Source organism: Pristiophorus japonicus, chromosome 12 (genome assembly GCF_044704955.1).
Source record: "Pristiophorus japonicus isolate sPriJap1 chromosome 12, sPriJap1.hap1, whole genome shotgun sequence".
NCBI lineage: Eukaryota > Metazoa > Chordata > Chondrichthyes > Pristiophoridae > Pristiophorus > Pristiophorus japonicus.
Genome location: NC_091988.1, coordinates 144,617,867 through 144,631,212, shown reverse-complemented (window position 1 = coordinate 144,631,212; position 13,346 = coordinate 144,617,867). Strand labels below are relative to the sequence as shown.

The 13,346-nt window shown below is 47.3% G+C and overlaps 1 protein-coding gene across 1 annotated transcript in view; it reads left to right on the top strand.

Moving 5' to 3' along the window:
- LOC139276875 (cadherin-like protein 26) overlaps positions 1-13,346 on the top strand; it is a 111,709-nt gene that overhangs the window by 19,948 nt on the left and 78,415 nt on the right. The window contains exon 5 of the mRNA XM_070894873.1: positions 10,796-10,962. Coding sequence (XP_070750974.1) covers positions 10,796-10,962 — 167 coding nt within the window. The remainder of the gene's footprint in view (positions 1-10,795; positions 10,963-13,346) is intronic.

Genomic DNA, 13,346 nt, shown 5'->3' with positions numbered 1-13,346 from the left:
AACATACCATTTGCCTTCTTCACCGCCTGCTGTACCTGCATGCCAACTTTCAATGACTGATGTACCATGACACCCATGTCTCGTTGCACCTCCCCCTTTGCTAATCTGCTACCATTCAGGTAATATTCTGCCTTCGTGTTTTTGCCACCAAAGTGGATAACCTCACATTTATCCACATTACACTGCATCTGCCATGCATTTGCCCACTCACCTAAACTGTCCAAGTCACTCTGCAGCCTCATAGCATCCTCCTCGCAGCTCACACCGCCACCCAGTTTAGTGTCATCTGCAAACTTGGAGATATTACACTCAATTCCTTCATCTAAATCATTAAGGTATATTGTAAAGTGCTGGGGTCCCAGCACTGAGCCCTGCAGCTCTCCACTAATCACTGCCTGCCATTCTGAAAAGGACCTGTTTATCCCGACTCTCTGCTTCCAGTTCTCTATCCATGTCAGTACATTACCCCCAATACCACATGCTTTGATTTTGCACACCAATCTCTTGTGTGGGACCTTGTCAAAAGCCTTTTGAAAGTCCAAATACACCACATCCACTGGTTCTCCCTTGTCCACTCTACTAGTTACATCCTCAAGAAATTCCAGAAGATTTGTCAAGCATGATTTCCCTTTCATAAATCCATGCTGACTTGGACCGATCCTGTCACTGCTTTCCAAATGCGCTGCTATTTCATCTTTAATAATTGATTCCAACATTTTCCCCACTACTGATGTCAGGCTACTTGGTCTATAATTACCCGTTTTCTCTCCCCTCCTTTTTTAAACAATTGGCAATGAGTAACTAGTGGAGTGCCGCAGGGATCAGTGCTGGGACCCAAACTATTTACAATCTATATTAACGACTTGGAAGAAGGGACTGAGTGTAACGTAGCCAAGTTTGCTGACGACCCAATGATGGGAGGAAAAGCAATGTGTGAAGAGGACACAAACATCTGCAAAAGGACATAGACAGGCTAAGTGAGTGGACAAAAATTTGACAGATGGAATATAATGCTGGAAAATGTGAGGTCATGAACTTTGGCAGAAAAAAATCAAAGAGCAAGCTATTATTTAAATAGAGAAAGATTGCAAAGTGCTGCAGTACAACTGGACCTGGGGGTACTTGTGCATGAAACAGAAAAGGTTTGTATGCAGGTACAGCAAGTGATCAGGAAGGCCAATGGAATCTTGGCCTTTATTGCAAAGGGGATGGAGTATAAATCAGGGAAGTCTTGCTACAGTTATACAGGGTATTGGTGAGGCCACACCTGGAATACTGCGTGCAATTTTGGTTTCGTATTTATGAAAGGATATATTTGCTTTGGAGGCAATTCAGAGAATGTTCACTAGGTTGATTCTGGAGATGAGGGGGTTGACTCATGAGGAAAGATTGAGTAGGTTGGGCCTCTACTCATTGGAATTCAGAAGATTGAGAGGTGATCTTCTCGAAACGTATAAGATTATGAGGGGGCTTGACAAGGTGGACGCAGAGAGAATGTTTCCACTGATGGGTAAGGATTAGAACTAGGAGGCATAATCTTAGAATAAGCGATCGCCCATTTAAAACTGAGATGAGGAGAAATTTATTTTCTCAGAGGGTTGTGGATCTGTGGAATTCGCTGCCTCAGAGAGCTGTGGCAGTTGCGACTTGAATACTTTTTAGACAGAGATAGACAGTTTCTTAACCGATAAGGGAATAAAGGGTTATGGGGCGGGGGCAGGGAAGTTGACCTGAGTCCATGATCGGATCAGCCAAGATCGTATTAAATGGCGGAGCAGGCTCGAGGGGCCGTATGGCCTACTCCTGCTCCTACTTTTTATGTTCTTATGTTCTTATGACAGCACCTTCCATATCCGCGACCTCAACCACCTAGAAGGACAAGGGCAGCAGGCACATGGGAGTTTCAGCACCTCCATGCTCCCATCCATGTGGGCGGAGGAAACGTTTCAAGGACACCCTCAAAGCCTCCCTGATTAAGTGCAGCATTCCCGTCGATACTTGGGAGTCCCTGGCCGGGGACCGCCCTAAATGGAGGCGGTGCATCCGGGAGGATGCTGAGCTCCTCGAGTCTCATTGCCGAGAGCATGCAGAAATCCAACGCAGGTAGTGGAAAGAGCGTGCGGAAAACCATTCCCACCCACTCTTTCCCTCAACAACTACCTGTCCCACCTGTTTCAGGGACTGTGGTTCTTGTATTGGACTGTTCAGTCACCTAAGGACTCATTTTTAGAGCGGAAGCAAGTCTTCCTCGATTCCGAGGGATGACCTATGATGTTCCCATCCAAGTTATACACCATCCTGGAAATATATCGTCTTTTCTTTGCCTTTGCTTGGTCAAAATCCTGAAACTCCCTCACTAACAGCACTGTGGGAGTACCTTCACCACACGGACTCCAGCGGTTTAAGAAGATGGCTCACCATCACCTCCTCAAGGACAATTAAAGGTGGGCAATAAATGCTGGCCTTGGCAGCAATGCCCACATCCCATGAATGAATAAAACACTGTCTTTCTTGATGTGAAAAAACTTTTAAAATGTGCCCACTAGTGCCTGTGCGCCAAAGAAAATTAATGCAAGTTGAAGAGCCTTTCCTGAAACAGAGCAAGTGAGGGAATGTTGCAATTTTGACCTGGGGGTGTGACCAGTTTTGTGGGCGGGGCCAGATCTGGTTGTATTGAATCTTGAAGCAGCATAAAAGATAATTGAAAACACGAATGTAAGTGGTTTTGAAATTCCCTGAACTTTCACACTGGTATGGCGAATTCCATCCAGATTATGCTGATATTACTAGTGTAAACAAATGTAAACATTACCCCAATATCGTTAATCGCCTATTAATGTTATGCATATACTTAACAGACTGACTGTTTTGTGACAGTAATTGAGTGGTGCAGTAAGTTAGATCACTGCCTTTGAGAACTGGCAATGAATCACTCCTGGAGAAACCCACAGCCCCGTAACGTATTGCCTGGGCGGTCATGGCAACTTTATGTAATCATTCCTCCGGGCCTATAATGCAGCAGTCACCTGCCGAATGCTGATATGTGTTGCATGTTGAGAAATGGTGCACACATCCCCAGTTGTGGCCTGGAATGATCCAGATGCACAGAATGAAAGTGCAGCTGTAATCTTCACTTCAACTGATAAAGCAGTCCTCCTGACGCTTCTAGGTTACAGGTCTGCTTTTACAAACTCACAGATCTCAGTTACAACTTCTTTGCAGAAACCCAGCCTTCAGACACAGTCTGCATCACTCAAGAGCAGGTATGAATGCCTGTCTCGATATACCCAATGTGGGTAAGGCCTCCTGTCCATCCTCCTATGTTCCTCATGCGACTACGTTGAATCAATTGTCTCCACCACAACACCATTGTGCAGAAGGCTCGCACGAGGTATAGCATTGTCAGTTTTGCCCCCATGATTAAGTTGTACCTTTTGTAAGAAGCTCAAACCGGCAGGCAGGACAAGCTTCTTTGTTCTCTCTTTCCCCAAGTCGACATCCTAGTATGGACCACACCCAGGTCTGAGCATGGGCAATAGGCTTGCTTAGATCGGGAGCCACGCAGCCCCCCCACCCCCCCGCCACCCCCGGGCTTCATTTGAAGCTGTTTGCTGCACAGTGGCATAGTGTAAGGGTTCTCCTGACTTCAGTTCGACTTCCACACCGCCCCCACCCCCCGTAGGCTTCTTTTGAAGCCGAGCCCCGAGCCCCTATGTCCAGGTGAGGGACCGATTCTGCCGGCCGACGCTCCGACCCTCGAGCCCGGTTTGGAGACGTTCAGTGGTGGTGTGGCACTTTAAAAAAAATCCAAACTTAAAGAATTGCATGAAACTTTCATTTTCTGTGTTTTCAGTTGGAAAAATTTAAGCTTGATAATGCATATTTATGTGTTCTCGTCTCCCTCCAAAACTTTGCCTAAAAACAATGGCATATTTCTGCACCGATTTTTTGATTTGCGCTGGTTTTTCTTAAGTGCCCAGAATGTTTTTTGGGAGTGGTCACATATGCCATTTTAGGAGAATTGTAAGTTGGCTAAACTTGCTTAATTGTGAAAAACTGGCGCAGACATCAGGTTATGACGCAAAAAAACTACTAACCTAAAAATCGTAACTAACTGAGTTACGCTGGCGCACAATCTTTGGGGAACTTTGGATTTTTAAATTTAGGCTAAAAAAAGCGGCACGCGTAAAAAAACAGCGCAGATTACTGGGGAAAATTGAGCCTGATATAAGTAACTTCTAAGTTTTCATACAATTTCGTAACGTTTTGCAATATTTAAAAAAATAAAACCAAAACCACACCTCATTCAATTCAGTGCCTCCCACACCCCACGGTTGTAGGGAGGTGAGGTTCAGGTCTCGAGGGCAAAGCACTGAAGCTGCCCGACTCTGGCAATAAAACACATTAAACAACAACGTCCAACACAGGCCAGCATGACATGCCCTCTCCCAGCGGATGGGTTAGTGCACCCAGAGGGTGCAATGGTGGCTCCTCTCCATACTTGCGTCCATCAGCCACTGGGGAGCAGGTCACATTTAAAGAACATCACGTCTGCTTCCCCTCTGCTCCCCGATCTTACTGAGCCTGATGGCCCAATCACGAATGTTGCAGGCTGGACTGCTTCGTAAACAGAGGAGGAGAGTTGAATGTCTCAGACAGGCAATCTCCTTGTAGCTGGTTTTGTTCGATGCCATAATTTCATTGGAAGTGCGAGGTTAAGGTGGGGAGTGGGACCAGCTGTGAAGAAATTCCAACCCAATTCTGGGGGACAGGGAATGGCTGAGATAGTCAGACAACCTCCACGAGCCAGGTATGATGGGCGGTGCGGGGGGCGGTGGAAATTGTAAGTTGGGATGGCTGAGACGAGCTGGCGTGAAGTTCTGCAATCTGCAAATGTAAAGTACTTATCTCCCGAGTTGATAACTGCAGTGGCCAGGACAGCAATCGTCAATCCTGGGGGTCCGTCCCGGAACAGTTGGCAACCCAAGTGAAAAGATCAAATTGTCAAGTTTGGTGAAAGCAGAGTTGACAGAAAAATAACATTTCAGCAAAAGTTGCTAAAATAAAAATTGAAAATGCTGGAAATCTCAGCGGGTTGGGCAGCATCTGTGAAGAGAAAAACAGAATTAACGCTTCAGGTCGATGACCCTTCATCAGAAATGTTAACTCCGTTTTTCTCTCCACAGATGCTGCCTGACCCGCAGAGATTTCCAGCATTTTTTAAAATTTCAGCTTCCAGCATCCGCAGTATTTTTCTTTTGTGTTACTCACTAACATGCTGCCTGGATTTAATTGGAGTAGTAATTCCTGTATTTAATAAAATGAAATTCTCTGCTTATGTCATGTGACATAATCATGGTTTTGAATTTAAATCCTGCCCCACAAACTCAGATCACAAACAAATTACATTTCTCCTGAAAATTCTTTGATTATTAAATTTTCAAGAATTTCTCCTGAGAGTTAGCTTTCATTGTGTCTGTTAATAAAACACAGTTGTTCTCTTGCTTTGTCTTTGTGCAATACTCAGTTCATATCACTTACATTGAACGTTTACACATTAAACACATTTATAGCTCTAAACTCCACCACTGTAATTTTTCACTTGCACACTCCGCACTCCACAATGGCTCCCTCCACCATTAACATAGCTTCACTGGAATGTGGCGATCTGCGTTCTGGCCACCGAGGTGACCATCAGGGCCCAAGCAATGCTGATTGGTTGCAGACCATGACAGTCAGGGTATCATGCATGCATGAACCGTGCATACAAGGACCAATTCGCTCAGGTTACCAGCAGCAGCAAGGCCGGGAGATCAGTCACCCAATCCGGGAGACTCCCAAATAAAGTGGAGGGTTGGCAAACCTATGTTCCACGTCCGCTGGTGTCTGGTTGCCTGGCACAGCTACTGGCATCTGAGGGGAGGGTGTTGGGCTAGAGGTACTGAGAAGCAGTAACCTCATCTGTGCCTACTCCAGGCACTCCTTCAAAAAATTGGCCTGGGTTTTTATCTGGCTTTTGCCTCTCCCAGGAGATCACATGGCTCCGGTTGGGGTGGAGTGTAGAATGTTTCAGTGTAAGGGGTGTCGCAGTTGTGTGAGGCGGATTGGTTGTGCTGGGTACTCTCTGCCTTTCCGTCATTATTCATATGTTAGGGCTGCTGACCAAGGGCCATGCGGCTCTTTGTAGGCCAGCACAGACACGATGGGCCGAAATGGCCTCCTTCTGCCTTATAAATTTCTATGTTTCTAAAGGCCACCGATCTTTGTGCGAGTAGATTTTTGGGCAGCACTGAATGCAGTGAATCTCTACATAATGTCTCTCTCCATCGAAACCCCCAGAATATTGAAATTAGATAAGAAAATCTTCCAATGTTAAAAGCAACTCTTATTTCCAAATCCTTTCTGTGGAAAAATGCTCCAAAAATCCTGAAACTTGATACATCCTTTGTGTGTGAGGTTTACAGCTTTCCCGTGAAGACAGTGTCATTTTTTGTTTTCATTTGCATTTATTTTTCACATTATTACATCTCTTATGCTGATCCTAAGCACTTAAGATCCAACAAATTACTTTATGATGTGCAGTCACTATTATATAGGAAAACACTATAGCCAATTGGCGCAGCGAAGATCCCAAAACGGTAATATATGAAAGACCAGCACAACTTCCTACTTTTCTTTGCGCAGGCAGATGGGGCCTCAGCACCAATGCAGCACTACTTCAAAACTTCACTGAAGTGTCAGCGGAGATTGTTCGTTCAATTGCTGAAGTGTGGCTTGAAACCATAACCTTCTCAGTGGGGCCAAGTTTCAGCCTGAGTTGCTCCTGTTTTTTTGGAGCAACTGGTTTAGAATGGAGTATCTTAGAAATTTGAATTCTCGGCATTTAGTTTGCTCCAGTTCTAGTCAGTTAGAACAGTTTCACTTTGGAACAGAATTTTTTTTTCAAAAGGGGGCACGTCCGGCCACTTACGCCTGTTTTCAAAATTTAGGCAGTGAAAACTTACTCCAAAATAACTTAGAATGGAGTAAGTGAAGATTTTTGTACGTTTGAAAAAACCTTGTCTACACTTTAGAAAATCAGGTGTAGGTTACAAATTAGGCGTAGGGAATGGAGGGGGGGGGGGGGCTAGGGTTTAAAGGGAAGTTTACAAACATTAAACACTTCAGTTTTACAAATAAAGAGCCATCATCAATAATAAATGATAAAAACATCAATAAATCAACTAATAAATCAATCAAAACAAATTAATTAAAAATGTTTTTAAAAAATCAATAAATAAAACATTTTCTACTTACCGACTGCAGCACCGGAAGTCCTCCAACAGCGTGCTGGGATGGCCCCCCCAGTGTGTCTCTGTCAGTGTCTCTATCTCTCTGTCTGTCTGTGTGTGTCTCTCACTCTCTGTCTGTCAGTGTCTGTGTTTCTGACAGCGAGGGGAGGGGAGAAGGGGGGTGGGAGGGGGAGGGGGAGAAGGGGGTGGGAGGGGGAGAAGGGGGGTGGGAGGGGGAGAAGGGAGGGGGAGAAGGGGGTGGGAGGGGGAGGGGGAGAAGGGGGTGGGAGGGGGAGGGGGAGAGGAGGAGAAGGGGGGAGGGAGGGGGGAGAGGAGGAGAAGGTGGAGGGAGGGGGAGGGAGAAGGGGGGAGGGAGGGGGGAGGTAGAGGGGGGTGGAGGGGGGAGAGGGAGGAGGGAAAGGGGGGGATGGGGGGAGAAAGGGGGGAGGGGGAGATGGAGGGGGGGAGGGAGGGGGAAGGGGGAGAGAGGAGGAGGAGAAGGGGGGGAGAAGGTGGGGGGTGAAGGGCGGGAGAGGGGGAGGGAGAAGGGGGGGATAAGGGGGTGGAGGGAGAAAAGGGGGGGAGAGTCGCGGAGGTCCGGGGGTGGGGAGGGAGGGAGAGTCACGGAGGGGGGGGAGCGGAGGTCGGGTCGCCGGAGGCGGGGGGGCGGGGCGGAGAGCGGGGGTCGGGTCGGGTCCGGTCCGGTCGGGTGGGAGGAGCCTTATTCACGCAGCCCCAGGAGGCCATTCGGCCAGGGCTAGGGGCTGCGTGCTTCGGGCCCCTCCCTCAGTTTTGGGCGCCTGGAGCTACTGCACATGCGCGCCCACTGTAGCGTGTAGGTGCAGAGCTCCCGGCACTGTTTTCAGCGCAGGGACCTGGCTCCGCCCCCCCACAGCTTGTGCTGCGCCGCGCCCAGCTCCAGAGGACCTGCAGGGAGCCAGAGAATAGGTACGTTTTTTTTAGGCGCACTTTGTGGCGCGAAAAACGGGCGTCCAGGTCCGGGCTGCAGCGTTTTAGGCGCGGCCCGAAACTTGGGCCTAGTGTTACTAAGTGAATCAAAGTGACACTAATGTATTTTCTGTGACTGTGATCACAATAAACAATTGAATACACACTGTAAAGATGAAAAGGAAAGGACATGCTGGAAATCTGAAAGGAAAGCAAAATTTGCTGGAAATGCACAGAAACCGTTTCAAAATCTGAAAGACGAAGGTGAATATTTCAGATGCAACCCTGCAGTAGATGTGAGCAAGACTTGCACCCCAAACAACAAAATATCTTCTCTATCAAATGTTGACCAAGTTGCCAAGCATTTCCAGTATCTTCTGTTTTTGCGAGACGTATCTCTTCATCCAATGTGAATACAGCAGCACTGTTTTCTGAAGAAGGCAAATGTTATGTTGGCCTTCATAGCTAGGGGATTTGAGTATAGGTGCAGGGAGGTCTTACTGCAGTTGTACAGGGCCTTGGTGAGGCCTCACCTGGAATATTGTGTTCAGTTTTGGTCTCCTAATCTGAGGAAGGACGTTCTTGCTACTGAGGGAGTACAGCGAAGGTTCACCAGACTGATTCCCGGGATGGCAGGACTGACGTATGAGGAGAGACTGGATTGACTGGGCCTTTATTCAATGGAATTTAGAAGGATGAGAGGGGAGCTCATAGAAACATATAAAATTCTGACAGGACTGGACAGGTTAGATGCAGGAAGACTGTTCCCGATGTTGGGGAAGTCCAGAACCAGGGGATGCAGTTTACTGATAAGGGGTAAGCCACTTAGGACTGAGATGAGGAGAAACTTCTTCACTCAGAGAGTTGTTAACCTGTGGAATTCCCTACCGCAGAGAGCTGTTGATGCCAGTTCATTGGATATATTCAAGAGGGAGTTAGATATGGCCCTTACGGCTAAAGGGATCAAGGGGTATGGAGAGAAAGCAGGAAAGGGGTACTGAGGTGAATGATCAGCCATGATCTTATTGAATGGTGGTGCAGCCTCGAAGAGCCGAATGTCCTACCCCTGCATCTATTTTCTATGTTTCTATGGGCCCAAGTTTCGGGACGCGCCTAAAACGGCGCAGCCCGGACCTGGACGCCCGTTTTACGCACCAGAAAGTGCGCCTAAAAAAACTTCCAGATTCTCCGGCTCCCTGCAGGTCTTCTGCAGCCGGGCGCAGCGCAGCACGAGCTGTTGGGGGCGGAGCCAGGTCCCTGTGCCGAAAACAGTGCCGGGACCTCAGCACATGCGCGCTACACTGGTCACGCATGTGCATTAGCTCCAGGCGCCCAAAACTGTGTGGGAGGTGCCCGAAGCACGCAGCCCCTAGCCCTGGCCAAATGGCCTCACTGGGGCTGCGTGCATAAGGCTGCCTCCCACGCCAAGCTCCTGCTTCCTCCCGACCCGACTCGACTCCCGCTCCCCCCCCTCCCGGACCTCTGCGACTCTCTCCTCCACCCCCCCGGGCCTCCGCGACTCTCTCTACCCGCCCCCCCCCCCCCCGAGACCCGACGCCACCTGCCTGTAAATCTAGCCCGAGGTCTTGGGCCTGGCCATTCAGCCTCCTTCTCTCCCTCCCCCCTGCTCTCCTTCCCCCCCTCTCTCCTTCCCTTCTCCCTCCCTCCTCTCTCCTTCCCTCCCTCCTCTCTCTCTCCCTCCCTCCCTCCCTCCTCTCTCCTTCTCTCCATCCCCTCTCCTTCCCTCCCCCTCTACATCCTCTCTCCTTCTCCCCCTCTCCCCCCCTCCCCCCACCTCCATTCTCCCCCCCCACCTCCCTTCTCCCCCTTCCCCTCCCACCCCCCCAACCCCCTTGTCCCCCTCCTCCTCTTCTCCCCCTCCCCTTGCTGTCAGAAACACAGACTCTGACAGACAGAGAGTGAGAGACACACACAGACATACAGAGAGATAGAGACACTGACACACTGGGGGGACCGTCCCAGCACGCTGTTGAAGGACTCCCGGTGCTGCAGTCGGTAAATAGAAAATGTTTTATTTATTGATTTTTTAAAATTTTGTTATTTTTTATTAATTTTTTTGGATTGATTTATTGGTTGATTTATTGACGTTTTTATCATTTATTATTGATGATGGCTCTTTATTTGTAAAACTGAAGTGTTTAATGTTTGTAAACTTCCCTTTAAACCCTAGCACCCCCCCCCCCCCCTCCACTCCCTACGCCTAATTTGTAACCTACACCTGATTTTCTAAAGTGTAGACAAGGTTTTTTCGAACATACAAAAATCTTCACTTACTCCATTCTAAGTTAGTATGGAGTAAATTTTCACTGCCGAAACTTTGAAAACAGGCGTAAGTGGCCGGACACGTCCCCTTTTGGAAAAAAAATTCTGTTCCAAAGTGAAACTGTTCTAACTGACTAGAACTGGAGCAAACTAAATGCCGAGAATTTGAATTTCTAAGATACTCCGTTCTACACCAGTTGCTCCAAAAAATCAGGAGCAACTGAGGCCGAAACTTGGGCCCATAGTTTCTATACAGTGCATGTTTATTGAATAATTCATGTTCTATGCTTTAGGTGAAGAAATTTTCAGAGCCGAAGCAAAAGACGACGATGATGAAGCAACTAAGAATGCAAAAATTTTATATTCCATTGTTTCTCAAACTCCTTTAGTACCATCAAATATGTTTGAAATTAACTCAGAAAATGGATTCATATATCTTCGTGGATGTCTAGATCAAGAGGTAAGCATTACATTTCCATGAAATAAACTGTCGCCTTTCTGAATCACAGAATTATTTATGCTTCCAGAAATGTAATTTAAACAAAAAAATTCAAATTATAAAATAACTTTATTAATAATTAGACAATTAATATAATCAATTAATTGGCAATTGTAAATTATGTTTTACAATTAATTTTTAAGCCTTTTTATCAAATGTATTGCAAATAACCTAAATCTGGCTGTTACAATGGGTTAGTGCACTATGCTCTCAACTTTGAGTCCTGGGGTTGAATTTAATCAAGACTCAGGAGATGGAAGCCTCCCTTCTCCACCAACTATCAGGGACTTAATCTAAGCATTCTCTAAACTCAATGAGTATAGACCCACAGCACAAAGCTTTCCATAATTTGGCATCCTCAGAGAGGGTTAAAATTGGGTTCAGAAGGTTATGCCATTCTTGTGCCATTCTGAATGTGGAGATCAGGAAGTACATTCATAATTCACCAGTCAATGTTGCAGTATGTGACATTTCTTAGCAGCAGCTTCCTTTCTAAAGTGAAGCTTTTGCAATCATCGCTCCTGGGAAAAATGGTGTTATGCACACCTGTCCCTGTATATTCTGGTATATAGGGAAAACCATTGACAACTGGAAAATCAAAATGAACATTGAAATCAAGTCAGAAATAAGGCCCCCAATATTTACGGGCATGCGTGTTCGGTTTGGGGGGGAAGGGGTGGGGGGAGGAGTTATGGATGGGAAACGTGGAAGTATGGGGGTGGTAAATCAGGGCAGTTGGTTATTGCTGAGGGAGGTTGGGGTTGGTGATCACGGGGGATTGGGGGTCAGGGATCATGGGGGGGCGGGGGGGGGAGGTTGGATAGATCGCGGAGGTTTTTGTAGGGTAGCTTATTGGGCCGGGAGGAATCACGCCTGCTCTTTCTGACTCGCAAACAGTGCTGGAAAGCGCTTATGGATCCAACCCTTATCGGCTCCTTTTACCTGCCGGATTTCCCGAGGTCAGGCATGTTAAAGTAGCCCAGAAATTCACCTAGACATGCCCCTAAATTGCTGCCAGGTGCGAGGGTTGGGTGGACAAAAGTGCTCGTGCGATCCTGGTTAACAATTTGCTGCTGGTGAACCAAATGAACAGAAGCCTGATGGATCCAGATTTCATCTCAAATTTTGGTGTCTCCACTTCCACTGAGCCCGACCTCTACCCCAAAAAGGAGTGGAATTCCTCGCATAATATTTTTATTAACCTTTTTTAAATTGAAGATTGTTGAATAAGCCATTAATTTATAACACTTCTTCATCCAGCCTTGATTCTAGATAGCCAGTTATAATTTTTAGGTTTTAACAAAAGAGAAATCTATGGCTTTGAAATTCTGGGGTCCGGTCTCTGCCAGCAGAACAGCAATGGAGCAGGAATCCCACAAGCTCATCTTCAAGGCTGCAGATCTCATCCCAAATCTCAGTAAGGGGGCATTAAAAGCACTCGCCCTGATCCAAGGGTGGAGTGGCTAGGAATCCCCTGAGGCAAAATGCGAGTAAATAACTCTTAGCAGTTAAAGATGTCATAAAACATGTTAACAAAGGTAATTGTTTCCCTCCAGGATTAATTATCTTTGACATGTAAACTTTCCAAGAGTCTCCTAGGAACTCACACCAGCTCTCAGGTTCATTCAGCGTAATGGAATGGGGGCAGGTCCTGATAATCAGGTGAGAGTGAGGATACTCAGCTTCCTGCTGCACTTTCTTCATCGTTGATACATTTTACCATTACAATGGCGAAGCACATGAGAAACCTATTGTCGGTACATGTGCCTGAACACCATGGCTTAGAGGGTCCACAGGGTCCTGCGGTTAGCCCAAAAATAGATCCTGAGAAACAGATGCTTTAAAATTTTTGGGACTCAGGGTGTTTTGACTTCTAGGCACCAGCCACCCCCTACTCCCCCCCCCCACCCTCCTGCGCCCCGTACCTCCGCCGACCCCACAGATCCGACCACAAGACCCTGCCAAAGAATGGGCCTGTGCTGGATTCTCCTGTTCATGGCCTTTTTCATAGTTGGGGCTTGGTTCCAACTCCTATTCCTGCCCCTGCAACTGTTGCATGAGCTGTTCCATGAGGCTTCCCGTGAGCAGGTGATGAAAAGGAACCAAGAGCGGGGAATAGGAGCAACAGAGGGCAGGGGAGAACGGTAGCTGAGGAACCGCCCCCACCCCCACCGATTTCAGAGACTCCAGGAATGCTGAGACTCTCTGAATGCCGTCACCCCTCCATTCCCGACTCTTCACGCCCTCCTGAACCCGGGGCAGGAAGGCACAGGTAGGTCTGGTCGCATTTTACCCCATTTCCTGCCACAATCTCATTCAATTTCAGGAGAAATCGTAGAAATGCA